The sequence below is a fragment of the Rhea pennata genome, chromosome 10, assembly GCF_028389875.1.
Source record: "Rhea pennata isolate bPtePen1 chromosome 10, bPtePen1.pri, whole genome shotgun sequence".
Classification (NCBI taxonomy): domain Eukaryota; kingdom Metazoa; phylum Chordata; class Aves; order Rheiformes; family Rheidae; genus Rhea; species Rhea pennata.
Genome location: NC_084672.1, coordinates 9,825,690 through 9,843,852, shown reverse-complemented (window position 1 = coordinate 9,843,852; position 18,163 = coordinate 9,825,690). Strand labels below are relative to the sequence as shown.

At 37.1% G+C, this 18,163-nt stretch overlaps 1 protein-coding gene across 3 annotated transcripts in view; it reads right to left on the bottom strand.

Annotated features, from left to right (window-relative positions):
• The window catches only part of ARNT2 (aryl hydrocarbon receptor nuclear translocator 2), a 109,345-nt gene that overhangs the window by 66,252 nt on the left and 24,930 nt on the right, over positions 1-18,163 (bottom strand). For all 3 annotated transcript variants that reach the window (XM_062583807.1, XM_062583808.1, XM_062583809.1), the window contains exons 2-5: positions 16,619-16,730; positions 10,420-10,467; positions 4,342-4,555; positions 1,837-2,050 (exon numbers count right to left, since the gene is read on the bottom strand). In XM_062583807.1, the coding sequence (XP_062439791.1) occupies positions 1,837-2,050; positions 4,342-4,555; positions 10,420-10,467; positions 16,619-16,730 (588 nt within the window). The remainder of the gene's footprint in view (positions 1-1,836; positions 2,051-4,341; positions 4,556-10,419; positions 10,468-16,618; positions 16,731-18,163) is intronic.

Below are 18,163 nucleotides of genomic sequence, written 5' to 3'. Positions count from 1 at the left end.
CTATTCTTTTTTGATGATCATATGAGGGATGAGTGAGATGTTCAACTGACGAAAAATATCGCCGTGTATATGTAACTGTGATAACTTCTCAACTTGCATGATTTCCCACTACAGCTAGGAGTGATTATGAACCTTTTTGTATTTTGTACTTGTTTGAAATGGTTGTAGCTCCACATGCTCTCCAGACCTTCAGAAGCATCTTTCTATACCCAGCCTGCCCATACACCATAAGGAGTGCAGTTAAGCAAGCAACCCTGGCTCTGCACTGGCTGATGCTTTCCTCACACCAGGAAAGTTTTCAGTTGTCCATGTATGGCAGATTTAAAAGCCTTCTGTGTCAGTCTGGAAATTCCAAAAGGTTCAGGCCGGAAGAAGATTGAGACCTAGCAATGAGATTATCTGAAATTCTATTTCCACTGGCTAAAGACAAATTCAGTGTAAAAGAAAAGCATACAGTTAAAACTAAAAAAAAAAAAAAAAAAAAAAAAAAAAAAAATACAGGAAGAGTTGGATTTTAGAAGTGTTCTGCATTTGTTGTCTAGTCTTGCTCTTGTTTGAGCAGGTTAAGCTTACTTGCTGAGCACTAAATACAGCTCACTGAGGCTCTGGAGTAACGGCTTCTTAGAGGAAAATGGTACATACATTCGAATGTTATATACTAAAGAACACAATCACTGTTTTTATTAAGTTTGGCACATACATTTTAAAGTGGTATGAAACTCGGCTGTTTGCTCTGCACAGGTTCCCCTAACTGTTCAGTTGGTGTTGATTCATCTGAATTTTCACCACAGATTTTTGCTTTGAGTGTCCAATTTGAACAAAGCAAAGCTCTGCCAAACCACATCACATTCTAACCACAGGAAACCATGAATTTGGCACTGTTTTGATATGGAAGCTGTAAACAGCATGCAGGTTCACTCAGAACTGCACTATTCTCCTTTGAGTTATGAAACACAATAAAACTTCCAACAAACCAGGTCAAAATTCTGAGTTATTAAAGCAAGAGAAATTACATGACTTTTGCATGGTAGAGGATTTGTTTTTATATATTTCCCTTCCTTTTTTTAAAAAAATCTTTATATATAAAGACACTGTGGAAAAATAAAAAGAGAAGTTGAATTTTCTCCAAGTTTGAGTTAAAACAAAATTTAGCTAATTCTCATAGCTCTAACATACGCATATTCTATTAAAAACAGATTGGTTTCCCGTGGCAGTCTTGAGCTTGGATAACTGTAAAAGCCACAGTTATAATATGAAGATATAAACGTGTTTTAGTTTTATGTTTCAGATGAAACATAAAACAATTGCAAATAACTTGCACCATTGCTCAGGAGCAAACTTCCTGTTTAAAATCCACATCAGGTTTTCAGCTGCCGAATATTTAATTTTTTTCCCCCAGGATTTCCATTAACAAACTGCAAGGAACTTTATAAAAATGGAAAAACCTAAAATATTATTTTTGCCTTCAAAACAAACACTGTCATAAAGAAACACGTATTTGTAAAGAAGTCGCAAGTTCACTGAGGATGAAAAGAAAACAATGGATTTTTCTAGACCAAGCCTGAAAATAATCTAGATTCCAAACCTCCCCAAGCCAGAAGTATGAAGGTAGAGCTACGCTAGGATGGTCTACATACCAGCTTAAGTAGTTGTAATAGTAGCTGACAGAATGCAGTTTTGCGAAATGGGACCTATATTATTGCACTGCCTTCAAGAAAAAGATGGTCTAATCTTGCTAAACTTTATTTTTATGAGATTTTTAAAACAGACATTTTGAATGTCAGATGAACTCAGGAGAGGTCAATAATACAAAGAACCATATATCAAATATCTGACCTGTCATAGAGTTTTCAGATGTGCATAGTTGCTCCCGCAGCTTCTCCACATCATCTGGATGAACCTGCTCATACAGAGTGCTGCCAAACCATTCAGACTGTGGCTGGTTCAGCACAGGAGTCACAGAATCTGATACATAGATTACTCTTCCGGTTTCAGCTGCAACTACAAACAGGAAACCATCTGCAGCCTCCAGGATAAGATGTTTCAGTTCCTTCCAAAGAAAGGATTTGATTAGAATGCCAGCAAGAAAAGGGAATCAACTGACACATCTGCCACCCCCACACAGTAGCATTTTCTTGTGATTTTAGTAGCTGATCACAATGCACACTCTCCATGTAGTATTGATGCAAATACACAGCCAATCTTTCAGCAATACATAAATTGCCAGTCCCAATAACACATACCACTTTGTGTTTCTTTATTATCTTTTACCTGGTGAGCTCAAGGCACTTTAGGAAAATTAAGTAATTTAAACTCATGGTATACTGTATGATAGGTATCTAATATGTTAGAAAATAAAAGTAATCTAATGGTACAAACAAAGGAAATGAAGAGCCATAAATCACATGGCAAACCTATCCCTTAATTAAACCTTCTGGATAATTTAATTGGAAAGGAATCAACTGGCCTTTCTCTTAACCCCCAGCTTTGGACTAGCTCTGATGTAGATTAAATACTCACTGGGTAAAAAAAAAAAAAGAGACTGTGATGGGAATGAGGACAGGAATCTGCAGCCTCCTCTCCCATTAGAGGACCCAAGCCACTAAACAAGAAAGTTGTATCATTTCTTGCTGTCCTTTTCCAACCTCTGAATATGAAGCTTCAGAAACAGAGTTTGGAAATGTCTTTAGCATTTCTTTAGTAGTTGTTCTCTCTGCCAAGTATGTTGCTGTTATATGGTCCCCTAATCAGCATCATGGGCACTTCTGTTCTGAGATAGTGACCCTCCCCTCCTGAGAAACAACACTGAGACTCAATTCCATCTCGGGCTGTAAGGGGGATAGTAGGCGTTTAAAATCAAAAAGCCTCTGTGCCTCTCTTTCAGACACTAGATTTATATATCCAATACCTTGAACTGCATATGAAAACACCTGTTTGCATGCATCACAAAAACGCTACCTATGGTTAACAGAGCTTGAGAATCTTAGTGCTTTCTCATATCCAAGGAAGACAACTTTGACCTCAGTTCTCAAAAAACAAATTTGCAATATCCTTAGCTTGGTGACTCCATTGACTACCAGGACTTGCTACAGTACATCAGCAAGTTACTACAGCTGAAACTTAGACAAGGAGTTTTCAACAATCCAAGCTCTGCTGCAGGATAGAGAGCACAATATGCTGGTGTGAAAGCAGCAGATACTAGCTGATAAGGTAAGGATACTAAACAGGTAAATATTACTAAGACCCAAGAGAAATGCATAAGTGATCTTGAGGAACACTTCAAATAGACTGTCTGCTTCTATTGACTTCTATTTCTTCATTGTAGAGAAGACATATATATTGTGAAACACTTAAAGAAGAAACACTCAGCGCACAGCTAGCTGTACTATACAAAGGATAATGAGACCTGTTTTAATTGTATTATTGACAAATGTGAGGATTAAAAAAAACACTTCCATTCTGTAAGGTTCAAAAAGCAAGATGCAATTAAAAGTAACTAGCATGCCCTACAGAAAACCATCTGAAACCATTCACCAGAAACCATGGTGAATGACACCATCCCTCCAGAAGCACACTCTAGGAAAGCCAGAATAAGGGGAGATGTGAACAGAGGTCAGCAGCAACTGCTGTTTGTCTGTTAGAAAGAAGCACTACCTCTAGCCATAACTTACATGTGTAAGTACTTAAATTGTTCCAGCCACAAAAATGCACATTACACCCATAGGACTTCAAAAACAATGAAGACAGTAGGAATTTCCAGTGTGCTCAGTTGAACTCAGTCTTCCTTCAAGCACTGGGTGCATCCTTCTCCTTCTATCAAAAATGTTGAGAGAGAAGCATCTCAGCCAGTGCAAACACAATTCATGTTACCTCAGTTCAGCTGTCTAGAACTTAGGCACTGAGAACAAACATGTTTTTTATTCTTCCTCTAAATTCAGAAGGAAGATGAGAGTCTTTACAGATTCATTTTGGCTATTTTAGAGAATCTATGTTAGCATGGGAAGAATTGTTTTCCAGGGGTGATTATCCCTCTTCACAACAAGAGACAGTATGTGACTTCTTTTCAGATGGACAGATTTCAATTATAAGAACCTTTTGCTGTGATCAGGACAAAAGTACCCAGTTTGTTGCTTCAGAGAGAAGAATTTGTCACATGACAAACCCAAATAGTCACAAAAATATTGTCTGTATTCATATCCTGGAGATTTAGTTCACACCAGTTACTATACAAAGTGATAAAAAAACAGTGAAGGATTCAAACAGACTCTATTTCCTCTCAGTACTTGCTCACATCATTCAGGTCCACAAACCAGAGAAAACAGACATTTGTGAAAAATCTACCTGTTCTGTAAGAAAAGAAGGCTTATAAGCTCCATCAGTAGATTTGTTTCCAGTACCCCTCATTGATTTCATGTGTGAAACTGCCATCCGAAGAATTGTCAGCTTGTCAGGTTTACGAGCCAATGCGCTGCAAGTGGGTACCATATCAGACAGCTCAGTGATGTACTGTGTCATCTTATTTCTCCTGCGTCTTTCAATTTCACTATGATTCTCCCTAAATATTTAAAGAAACACCAAACCAAAAGAAAAGCAGACGTGATCAGCACAAGAATTTCTATTGGATGTAGTAAATCACAATACTTCACAATCTTATTTATTTATTGCATTTTTCACCCCAGGAGAGCAAAGTATTTAAAAAGATAAGCACTATTATTATTATTCCTCACTTTGTAGGCAAAGAATCCAGAAAAGAGAAGGAAAAATATGATTTACCCATAGCTGTGAAAACAGCTTCTAGGCTATTGCTTTTGGCCTTAATCTCTTAACTAGTGAAGTCTCCTTTGGTTTAGGTCAGAAAATGGAAGAAGAGAGACATGAGATGCTGACACCTGCCAACTCCAGCCCAAGTCCCAAATTTGCAAAAGGTGTGATGCATCTCACAGCTTCCAGTCCTTGCTCAGGGTGTTGGCCCTGCTTATAAAAAGTCTCTTCTGGAAGAAAGCTCTCTCTTTTTGCTAACAGCTGGATCAAGTCAGCAGTAAGTGTCAGTTCTGACTGACAGTTAAAAAAAAAAAAAAAAAAAAGTAATTACTCTATAGATCTCCAGTCCTGTAACGCTGTGTGGCAAGTCCTGCATCCCTGTGCAGCACTACATGCCTGCAGGGAGACACCACAGGCCTACAGGATCAGATTTCAGGACTAGGACCATACATGGTATAACAGTAAACACACAACAAATCCCCAGTAAATAAATAAAATGAATACAAAGACAGTAAGCAAACATTTGGCTTGTCAGAAGCAGATCAGATAATTTATGTAAGGGAACAATCTAACACAGCAGGGAAATAGCAATGACAGTGCTGGATGCTGCCCCATTTCAGGCTGAGCTCCAAAATTCTAATCCTTTAAAAATGACTGAGGTAAGTCGAATTCGAGAATTCTCAAAACTGGCAGTCACCAAAAATCCTTCATAACTGAAAATCTGGGATTTCAGTTTTCCCTTATGGTAGACCAGATATCAATGATATCAGTCTGTTATATCAACATACACAACTGAGAGAGATGGCCCAAAGGGACCCTAGAAAACTGAAGTGTCTAGCATTTATTTTCCACATACTATACCTGTCAGGTGGCAGCTAAATACAAGTACAGGACAGGTACCTGATGCTTCAGATGTCAAAGCAGCATCTTCCACTGATTTCAATGAGCCGTGCATAGCATTTTCTTGTGGGATCGCTGGCTGATCCAACAAGATGTGAAAAGGTGATCACATGAAGAGTCCACTAGCATTGATTGGTATGATACACAACAACAAAAGAAACTGCAGTGTTCTTTGGGGTTGAATAATATGAAGTGATCAGGAAAACAGAAGCAAGGATTGGCACACTTTTCAGCTGCTTTTAACAAAGGAGCTGGTCATTTTCTTAAAATGTAAAGAGGGCTCCAAGATGTAGCATGCTGTTTTATGAAACAGAGAATGCATTGGTTTGCCCCACTTTAGAAAGTGTATCCTGTCCACTGCACATGGAGGTGTTACCTGCATGAGGCACCTTTTACAGCTATACGCACAATTATTATTTGTACTGATGCATACGCCTACTTCATGTATAACGTACCCATATTCAGGAAATGTAGCTATGGCTTCCTGCAATGATAGCCAATGATGTATCAGTAAATTACATAAAGTGCCTTGGCTAAAGTCACCATCTACTAAATTTTTTCATTATGTCTTAATAGTGAACACTTCCATCTCAAATGGTTGATCAACAGCTTTTGTGTGGGTCTGCACAGATGTGGGAGAGTACAGGGACTGCAAGACTTGGATCATATATACAAACACAAGCAAAAGAACTTGTGTGACAGTGCACATGCATTCAGAGCACATGTGCATACTATCAGCATATGTATGCATATAAATAAGGACAAAGGGAAGAAACACGCTTTTTACATGACAAAAGCTTGCTCTAAGTTCAGCATATTCAACAAAAATGGTGAAAGAGAAAGAGACAAAAAACATACATATACAAAATATTTTACATTTATACATATTCCACTGTCTGCTACAAAAACATCTTGATAACACCTGACCGTTAAACACAATTCTAAAAAGTAAACAGAGATAGCAAAACTTCCTGAGAAGAGAGAGAAGAATATCCAATTTTATTTATGATAATAAAGGCTAAAAAATAATTCTACATTTATCAATTGGCTGTGAAAAGGTTCAGCCAAACAGAAACCTGGAACTATTCTGAAACTAGTTCAAACTTGAACTCTGTAAAGAAATAGAAGGAACAGCTCCTCTTCTATGTCTGTCATAGGAAGCCTGGCATTCGTAAACATGCACGCAGAATGATATCCTAACTTCGTCATTTCTAACTTCTTTTTTTAATGAAAGTTTTGGAAGAACATTAAATTTTGGGAGACTGGGAGCTGATCCAAATCGACTCAGGTCCAGAGTTAGTGGACAGACCGAAACCACTTTCAAACAGCACTGGATCAGCTAATCCTGCTGACTTTTCATCAGTCAGAACAGCATTAGATAAAATAAAAATGGGGGCAATTCATATTTGATTTTCCTTTTTCCTACCTGGCCATCCTTTCTGTGTCAGTAGTACTTTGATCATCTTCCCACCTAGAAACAAAATAACCAGCTCTCTAAGCTAAGGTACACATACTGGGATTTTTTGGATACGACCATCCCCCTCTTTTCTCTCAGTAGAAGATCTCTGCAGAACACGCCTACCTTGCAAACTTTTCCTTATCACCAGAGATTTGATCACCATCATACCTATAAAGAAAAGATGATAAGTAAATACACAGAGTTTACGCATCATATGGAAGTCAACATACAACACAAAGCAAACAGGTTTGCAACTGCAAAGTATTACAAATGAGGACATGAGAATGATAAAGCAAGGAAAATAGTAGCTTGATGAAAATTCCAAGCCATGCCAATTCAAAACTTCACTCCAGTGTATTTTAAAAAGTTCAAGACATATTTCATTGGATTTATGCAAACACTTTGACATACAATCACTGCTTGAGAAACTTAACGACCAGCACTACTACAGAAAACACAACTGAACTTTATTGACAGCAGCTCATGAAATACTCATTGCTGTGTTGAATGCGAAAAAAAATGCATCTTTTCCAGATTGCAACCGCAACCCACTCCATTCAGCAGAGGGCACTGACGGTCTACAGATAATATAGGAGGGCAGAGAGACACAGTTAGGTGTAATTTATTGTATAAGGATGCCTTCAGAAAAAACGGTAATAGGTACATATATTGTACCATCTCTTGGAAGTACTGGAAAAAGTCTGGCAGGCAGATGAAACTGCTGGGTACGTAGAGGTAAAATTAAAACTGGCTTAAATTCCTAAAAGTATATAGATATCTGATTCCTACCAAAATAAGCAGAAATTAGATGCCCAAACAAGTACTTGCAGAGTATTACCAGCTACATTCTGGAGGAAATCAAGATGAACAGGACTTTTGACCCATGAGATTAAACTGTTTCTGAAACACTACCCCAAAGGCAGGTAGGCAGCAATGAGACATTTTACTAAAAAAACTCAACACTCTCCTCCTTTTCCTTTCCCCAAATCATTATCATATTTTGAAATTAATTTTACTAAATATATATTTTAAAAATGCACTTTTTTTAAAAAAAAAAAAAGGTCTTGCTTTTTGAGAATTCAAAATGCTTGTTCCAAAATAGAACACACAGGTTATAAGGAATACAAAAATAGGAATAATTGCTTTTCTAGAATTGAAGAGTATTACTGCTGAGGAACAGTCAAGTAAGATCTTGTATTAGAATTATGCCTTTCTAAAAAGATGCAATTTACTACAACAGAGATCCTGTGAACTTTCCATGTATTAGCTAATAAGGCAATACAGCATAATTATCTTTTCTCCTCTAAAAAGCTCCTAATTAACTTTTTCTTTTTTTCTTCTCAAATCAATTAAAACTCTGTAAGGCCTCACACTTGCCTTGTTCACTGAGTCCTGTTTAAACTCTCAGGACAAAGCTTAAGTGAAACTTAAGCAGCATCTCTTTCTACCTTGTGTTTAGCACTCTCAAAACATCCAAGAGAAAATGCCCCTTTTCTTCCACCTGACTCTGCCCTAGGAACAGACTGTGCCCCCCTCCCCCCAAAAAAAGACAGGTTCAGTGAGGAACGGCCACATGCCACCATTTGAGAAGTACATGCATATGTCTACATGTGATAATGAGATGCCATGCAGAGATACCTGAGCTGGATTTGCAACTCTGTGTTGCAAAGCCGAGTGTATAAACTCATGTAGAACCCCGTACTAACACTGCAACTTCTAGTGCTCATGCTAGCTTAGGGATTGTTTATCTACTCTTGTCTGGTTGTCTGGGCTGAAGATGTTGCTCCAGCTACTTATTTCTCCCTTGCAATCTTCCATCTGACCTCTTGTGTGCATGCTCCTTCAAGCACTTCAGTCAAAGCAAGCTAGTTTGACTTAAACATTTAAATAGCAGGTCTTGGCTAACTGCCAAATTTTGACCAAGTTAAGTTAGGAATCAGTCAAGTGAGCAATTTGGAGAAGGGAAAAACTCTAAGAGGATGGCACAACTTGGAACAACATCTCCTGGTAGGACAACCACGGTCAGAAGAGGATATCTAAACATGGCCCTAGGAACCTCTGTACAGTTTTTCTGTACTCTCTAAAAGCAGAACAATCCAGGGTTTTTAGAGCTTAAGTATCTGATTTTGAACGGACATCTAAAATGAACTGATTCTAAACACAGCACAGCATGTTCCTCCAGTAAAGATAAAGGAACTATTGGCTCTCTCCTCCCCAGAATCAAAATTTCAAAGGCTGAAGCCAGAACTGAGACAGTTAGCTGCACGTGCACCACTGTGCCTACAAACTCTGATGCTTATATAGACCCAACCAGTATTCACAAATCTTGTTCCCGTTATATATATATGTATCTAGTAGTAAGCATCAGGACTAGCACTCAGATCACCAATTTTAAAATCAGAGACTGGATTATTACTTCTGCAAATATCAACTAAATAGGGGAGCTGTCAGCATTGTACAGTAGGTTATGATATGGTATTACGATACATCTTCAGCACACTATCATCTTCCAGGCTGACTAGAAAGATTATGTTAAAACCCTATTGTGACAGCTGGGTTCAAACATATATATATGCTATACATTTGCAATTAGAATTTAAATAATCAACAATAATCTGTAGGCCTCAAAATATCTATCCTCAGTACAGCCCATTGGTTTCTGATGGAAAAATGCAAATAGAGTGAGCAGAACAAAAGGAGGAGTGAGTAATGGCAATGATGCTTTGATAACTGTTTTTATTTGCAGTCTGGAATATTATACATCAACTAACATTTCAGTCATTTTTACTCTTCACTTACAACTAATGACACATAACAAACTTAAATCTTAAAAAAAAAAGAAAAAAAAAGAAAAAAGAAAAGACAGACAAAAAAAACCCTCACCACATCTCTAGGTTCTGTAACATTTTCTTAATAAACAGCTAACATCTAAATTAAATTAAATATAAAATTGATTTTCAGTGGCAAAAAGACAGCTTCAGCAACAGGAAATAATCACAGTTCATTTACAACAGTTCAAATATTGTAGATAGAAGTCACAAATTCTCTCATTTGATATAGTTTTAGAGTGAAATTAAGACACATGCTTTGTAAGACAAATACTACATTAAGTAGATTTCCAGCAGGCTGCCTAATTTGCAGAAGAAGCTGGTAAAAACAGTAACTAGAATTTAGGCGAAACCATTGGCAATTTCTTCAGCCCATATTCATATACATTTATCAAACAACAGTAGTGTGACAGTTGTCTTTCTCCACTGAACAAAGGTTAGTAACTTGACCAGCTCCTTATAAATGCTCACCTTGAAAATTTGCTGGGACCCTCTCCATCTTCATCATCGAAATCCATTCTGTAAGAGCAAGATATTCAAATCACTAATCATGAAGGTGGCAATGATGACTTGAACATTCAAGCCAGTAGTTCACAAACTTGTTTGATCTATGTTATTGACTGAAGGTGTTAATGACACTAATTTCCAGCCTTGCTCATATTCCCCAGACTCAGCTGCCAGGAGTCCAAACAACACATGTTAAAAAATATATGTATGTGTCAATCTGCACTGCTAAAATTAACAACTAAAAGGAAACATTAAATTAACACAGTTCTTGTGAAATAGTCAGGAGTAATAGCCCCCAGTGCTGACAGAAGTTTAGAGAAATCAGCAGATATACTTTGTCGGAGGACTGAAATTAAGGCTAAAGAAAATGAAGTTCTAAAGTTGATACATAATAAATATGAGGCAACTGTTATTGCCCCAGTCTAAACAAAGTAAGTTAGAGAGAGAGTAGAAAAAATTCCCAGTCTATCTGCAGAGAGGATTATTTACTTCACCTCTACCGATTTTATTGCAGTAACTCTTCTAGACTTACCCTAAACATTTCACACAAATTACCAACTAGTCTGTAGACAGCAATTATTTTACTATTTGAATCACTTTTTTTGAACTTTCCCTACCAAAAGGAGTTATGGGTCTAGCACGCACCTAACTTACCTGTCTTGTGTCCTGGGAGCTTCTTCTTAAGTCAGTGGAAGAGAAGAGCTCTTCCCTGGGCCAAATTGCAGCCCTCCAGTTAGGCTCCTCCAGGGAGCCACAAAAAGCAGGAACCTATTTCTTCACTAATTACACATACAAACTAAGACTGACCTCCTAAGTTAGCCACCTTTAATTAGATAGTACAATAGTATAGTTAGATAGTATCTACTGGAGCAAGACCAGTGAAGGGCTACTAAGATGATGAAGGAACTGGAACATCTCTTCTATGAGGAGAGACTGAGAGAGCTGGGGTTGTTTAGCCTGAAGAAGAGAAGGCTCAGGGGGGATCTTATCAATATGTATAAATATTTGAAGGGAGGGTGTAATGAAGACAGAGCTAGACTCTCTTCAGTGGTGCCTAGTAACAGGACAAGTGGCAATGGCCACAAACTGAAATACAGGAAGTTCTATCTGACCATAAAAAACAACTTTTTTACTGTAAGGCTGACTGAGCATTGTGACAAGCTTGGCCAGAGAGGCTGTGGAGTCTCCATCCTTGGAGATGCTCAAAAGCTGTTTGGACAGGCTCCTGGGCAACCTGCTCCAGGTGGCTGTGCTTGTGCAGAGGGGTTGGACTACATGATCTCCGAAGATCCCTTCTAACCTCAACCAGCTTGTGATTCTGTGACTATCCCCTTCCTGCTTTATACAATTGCATATTCCATGTTGGTAACACTCTTTATGTTAACAACTGATAGAAAACATAGTAAAGGCAAAAAACTCCCTGCAAAATGACAATGCTATATATCTCTTAATACAAAAAAAATCTACCAGTTGAAAGTGAAGATCTGCAAGTTAAAAGTCTAGGAGCAGTGGCATAAAAGTGCTCCTTAAAATTAGATGAAGACTAGAACATATAGTGTATGAGTGCCAGTTAGACAACATCACCCCACTTTCTAATTTTGATATCAAAGTCAGAATGCTCTATAAAAGGTATTTCCAGCTCACAGATCTCTACGTACAATCAGTTCAGCAAATAAGCACAGCAATCTGAATCCGTATAAGACACAATAATATTTTCCAGATGGTAATAGTGATTATTCATTTCTACAGGAAGCATGGAGAAAATTATTTTCCCAAAAGGGTTTTAAGAAAAGATGTGTATTTAATTTGGTTGAGGTTTGATGCAATCATAATTTTCACTATAAATTACATTTTGCTCACCTAATTATCACTAAACTCAGCTTTAAAAACACTTCACTTGCCAGTGATTTCTCAGTAGTATTTTGTAGAACAACACCGACCTCCAGTGGCCAGCAAGCTGTCGCTTGTGCAAAAGTGCTTACTGATAACCCAGGACCAAGCCAACATGCTATTACTCCAAAATATGGCCTTCATTGCTACCAGCTTCAAACATCCTGCATTTCTTCAGACCTGTTACGTACAAAATACTCCTAGTAATTTAACACTTATGCATTATCAGTTAGCTGAAGCTCTCGTGTTACCCACCTGCTTCTTCCCCACATAATAAAGTGTCTATAATGTGACATCCCAAAACAGATGTCTGTGTTACTTCAATTCTAATGTTTCTACCTACAGCAAAAATGTGAAAATCAATGTCATATGAGAATTATTTGTTTAGCACATGCTCAGACAGACACTGGGCTGTGTCCACCCACTTGCAAAATCATCATCGATCAGGTATATCTTTTCCTGGTCTCACTAGCAACTGAAATGCAATTGAGATAAATCCTGAATTTCAAACTTGAGGAACAGGGCACAGTAAAAAACAGGCATGTCTACTCTGAGAAGAAGTCTTCTCCTGGACGGTATTTAGTAAGACACTGTTTTAATTTAGGACAGATTTATTTTGTAATTCCTTCTCTTCTGCTCCAGTGCACTAGGACTCCCTGCCTTGGCAGACTTCTTAGCTTCCAAATACTCCAGCTAGGAGCTGAAAGAAATTTTCCCAGAGAAACCAGACATTGGTTTTATTGTGTTTGGGCCAGCTTATTATTACTGGAATGCACAGAATTACAGATAACACAGAACCTGATGACAATTTAAGGGTTGATCCTGCTGCTGGCAATGTATATATAGTTCCAAAGGAGTGAGTGGCACTAAATACATCTACTTTTCCAGATAGCTGGATAGCAGCTTCTTATCTTATAACATTTCCTTAGGGTGATATCTATAGGTAATACCTACTATACTAACACTTGGCTCATCACTATAGAATCTGAGCACCTAGGGTGCAAAACCAGACTGTGAGAGACTAAATCTTTAAATATTTTGTTCATCTTTGCTTTGTTAAACTACCTAGAAATCCTGATTGTATTCCAAATAAAAAAGATGGAAAAAAAATAAAATTTGAATATAAAGTTCATTAAAAATGTTAACACCTGCAAAAATGCAACAATAAATGCATTTTGACCTGTTGGTTAATAAGCAATTTTCCTATTTCCATATTTCACTGGGCAAAAAGAGATGAAAAACCCTCTCAAAATCTGAAAAACAACCCTCAGGTTTAAAGTGAGCGATTCTAACTTCCTGACTGAACTATTTCAAGTGCATTGCAGTAAGGTAAAGTGAAAGATAAAGAATCAGCTGTAACCTTTAGCAGAACACAGTAGAGCACATAAAAAATAATATTCCAACAAACCCCTCTTACCCTGACAGATAAGATCTTCCATTCAGATAGAATATATTGCACATTAGTAAAACAGTAGAAGCAGCCTCCAAGAAGACAAATGACATCATTTCAGAAGTTTCAGAAACAGTACCTTTCATTTAAAATTCCTATTAAGAGACTTTAAAAACGAGCTGTACTACGCTCTTTGTTTTGAAGAGACAGCACAAATCTTGTTTTCTTCTTTCATACTGTTCACATCAATTGTGAAAAGGCCTGACATACGAGGTATTTGTAAAAAGAAAAAAAAAATCTTCCTCAAAAGGTGTGTGGTTTTCATAGGAAACGTGGCAAATTGAAAAACTGAGATGAGGACTGGAATGTTGTAACAAAAATGATTATGTAAAATTGCAGAGAAATGTCAAAAGATGGCTTGCCATGATTAAACAGAGCACGAAGGGGACATGCAGGAATGCTCAGGAGCAGATGCAACCGAGAGGTACACGGGGAACTGCACTATCACCCTTTGTTTTACACAATGTATGGGGCTACATCCAGGAAGGGAGAATGGTGAGCTACAGCCCCTTTTTCTCTGTACCCCTCAGATCTTACAACTATGCATCGGAGAAAAGACAAGACCATCTCTCGAATTAAATCAAAATCTAGAAACCTGTAAAAGCAAACAAACAGGAAACCTGAGTATAGATAACCCAGGAAGGGAAAAAAAAAAAAAAAAAAAAAAAAAAAGACATCTTCTAATGCACAGAGCTAAAAGAATAGCTTCTAAAAATAGCAAAAACCACCTTAAACATAAAGAATTGACTTTACATCTATCTAAGGTGGTCAATATAACCCCAATAATGTGTTATTTTAAGCACTACCAGCTTATCACCTTTTTTTCTATAAAACACTTGGTATAATTTAGAGAAAGGAAAAATATTTTTCTGAGCTGTCAATGAAACTAAATGCCTACACCACAGATGCATCTTCTGGGTAGCCAATGAGTTTAAACTGATCTACATTCAAGTCCATACAGCAATTATTCTGCCAGCTTGCCTCAGCAATTATGAGGAAAAGAACAATTTTCAAAGATAATCGAAGCTGGAAGAGAAGATTGTGTTCACTGGCTATATTCCTTTATGTTTGATACAATCCCCAAGGATTTAAGAGTACAAAGATATTTCACTAGGACAGTAATGAAAGGACCAAGTGTTAGTTGCAAGTTTGTTCAAAGAGAAACTGCAATGAATTAGACACAGCAGGCATTCTTTCCCTCAAAGTCTGGACACATACACAGAATGAAATGAATGTACTCTCTTCTCAGGCTTGAAGGACTATTAGTTTAGAACTATAGTACACGCACAAAATATTTCTGGATACACCTGGATATACATGCAAATCTATACTATTCACTGAATCCGCATATAAAATACATATCAAATAACTTGATTTTATGTTCCTCTCCCCCTTTGTTTCCTTACAAACAGAAGATGCTACTTAAAATGCAATGTATAAAACTTAGTTTTCAATTAATATCAAGTTTCTATTTAATATAATCATAAGATTTCAGTCAGCAGCATCAACCCTTGTATTCAGAGCTGACCTGGCTTATGATTAAAAACAAACTCCCTGCCTCCCAAACAATTTAGCATGTTACTCAGAAGTATGAACAGTTGTATTTGTTATGTAGCAATGAAGAGACATTAATGCCTTGTTTTCTCTTTTGAGTGCAAGTCTAGGTAGGCCTAATTAAACAGCTTCAAAATACAAATGTAAAGTAATAAAAGGACTTCAGCAGTCTTTATGTCATATCAGTTTTGTTCCACATCCAAGACGAGGTGCGTATTTTCTTTCCTTAATTCATTCCAAGAATGAGAGTTAAGCATCTTGGCCACTGCTACCGACCAGATATCTAACATTGCCAATACACCTTGGCAAACAACTCCAAGAATAACTCTCATTAGATGTCCAACAGTGGAAGATTTTATTCAAATTATTGATCTTATCAAGTTCTATCGCTGTCATATTCATGGCTAAATGTAAGACTAATCAATCTCTTTTGCAGTCACTCTCCTTACAGAGATATGTCTGGGAAAGGATCACCTTAAGACCATTATATATTTGACCAATCTTTTATAAAAGGTATTTTCTGGAAATATTAGAAAGTAGTTTTCTTCCTGTCTGCAGCTTTTGATGTACTCTTCTTCCAATATGGAAAATTATTATGCCATTGAATTATCTGTATGTGGAAAAACTAACCATGTATCATACAAACTTCTATATCTGGATAAAACAAGTTATTTTTTTCCTTAGTAGAACTTTCAGCCAGTGTAAGAGCTGAGCTGGATTCAGGCCTTTTCTCTCGGTATCCGAGAGATTGTGTTGCATAGCCAGTGAGGCCTAGGAGATAGACCACAGTCTCTAAAGAGTGACTGCTTATGCTATTTCTGTACCTGGGACTAGCAAGAAAACATTTTTAACAGAAAGCATGTATCTGACATGTTCCAAGTCCAGTTTTCAGATGAAGATGGATAAGTTTGCATGTAGAAAAGCATCTTGCTACTCTTATTCATACGATAAGTCCTTTTGAGATTAGAAAGATATAGGTAGTATGCATTCATTTACGAACAACAGCCACAGGATCCAAACTCCATCTCCGGATGCTTTGCGAGATTTGAAAGTCTTTTGAAGCATGCAAAATAACAAACACAATACACTTTTCAGCTAGCTTGATCTTGCAGGAAGAGCATATGTGTCGGAGAAAAACAAAACATCAGTGACTAATGCTGTAATGCAGCTTGCATACATTAACATTACATAAACATAAATATGTATATTTTCACTTTTTCAATACAAATCATTTCCAGTTTCAGCCCTGAAAAAAAGGAAATGGCTTACCCAGAACGGCGCTTTCCTCCTCTGGAGGACATGGATCCTGCCATTCTCACTTGTCCACTTGCCATCGGTGCAACTGGCAAGGCCACTGAGCCAGGAATATCTGATGCCATTTCTGTAACACAAAGGAGGGTGGGGGCAGGAAAAGTCTTTTAATTCATCTCTGAAAGGAGGAACCAAGATGACAAAATTAGAGAAAGGCCTTTTGTAAAATAAGTAGTGCAGAGAAGGCTTTTGTTTTTATTTCTAAGCAAAAGTAAAGCCTCCTATCAAAGACTAGACAAAGGGTAGCAAATTCACAGTGCCCCGTTTTGTCAACGGCCTTTAAAAGTGTCTTGGGAGAAAATGAGAATCACGGTGTATATGTACCTCTGTATATCAATTTACCTATTAGGTTGTTAGAATTTTACTTATCATAAAGGCTATCAGATAAAGACTAATAATCTTTCACAATAGTTAAAACTACCCAGTAGAGATACTCAGAGATGAATTCCTCAGACAAATTAAGTTATGGTTCATGTGCAGGGGTAACAAGAAAAATAAAACTTCAGAATTTTCTCATTGGCTAGTAAGATCTACAGCTTAGAGCAGGGATAAATTTTCAGGTGATACTGGATTTTTTATTATTTATATTTTTGTACTATTCAAAGGACTGGACTGAATGCAAAAGCCCCAAGTCTCCCTATACATAGGGCCTTGCAGAATGGAACCGAGTCTGAAATCTAGATTGATATTCACCGCTCTGAGTACAACCACAGGTTAACCAGCTTTTCAAACCTTTCATCTGAGGAACAGCACCTTATTCAAGGATTTTCAGACCACTAATGGCAATAATTTGACAATCTATTAACAATATTTCATTATGCTTTAAAAGAAAAATTGAGTTTAATATATCATTTTCTCCTTTCCACTGAATTAAGTATATTCCTGTCTCCATGCAACTCTCATAAACAACGTAGGCAATTAAAACTTTTTTAATGTAGATGAGCTTTATTCATTCTGGAGGTACAATTTACAGTCACAACATTTAATTATCATAAAAGAAAATGTAGCTTCTTTCCAATTTTTCTTTTTTAAACCTGGCAGAATATTTGGAGCTAGAGATAAATATATTTATTAATGGAAAGCAAATCTGTTCAAAAATCTTGTTATTCTTCATCAACAGATCAGTACAAAAGTTCAACTATGAAAACAGGAATTCACTTCTTTCACTACATGTGGTGAGCACTTCACCTCAGCCATACTTTATATAAATCCATTACGCAATATTATGCATTTTAAATAATATAATTTTTTCTGTTCACTGATTTCATGAATTTCTTCTAGTACATTTACTTTTATTAACTGCTTTTCAACTAAAAGCAACAGAGTAAAGTACTCATCTGATGTTTTTCAGCAAAGTGTTCAAGGACAAACAAAAAAACTTCTGCCTACAATACCACAGCATGGAGCACCTTGCTGCATCTAAAGCTTTTGCTATGTGGAAACACTACATTAATGTACATTAGCGTATTTACAAACAAATAAAAGAGTGCACATCCAAACAAC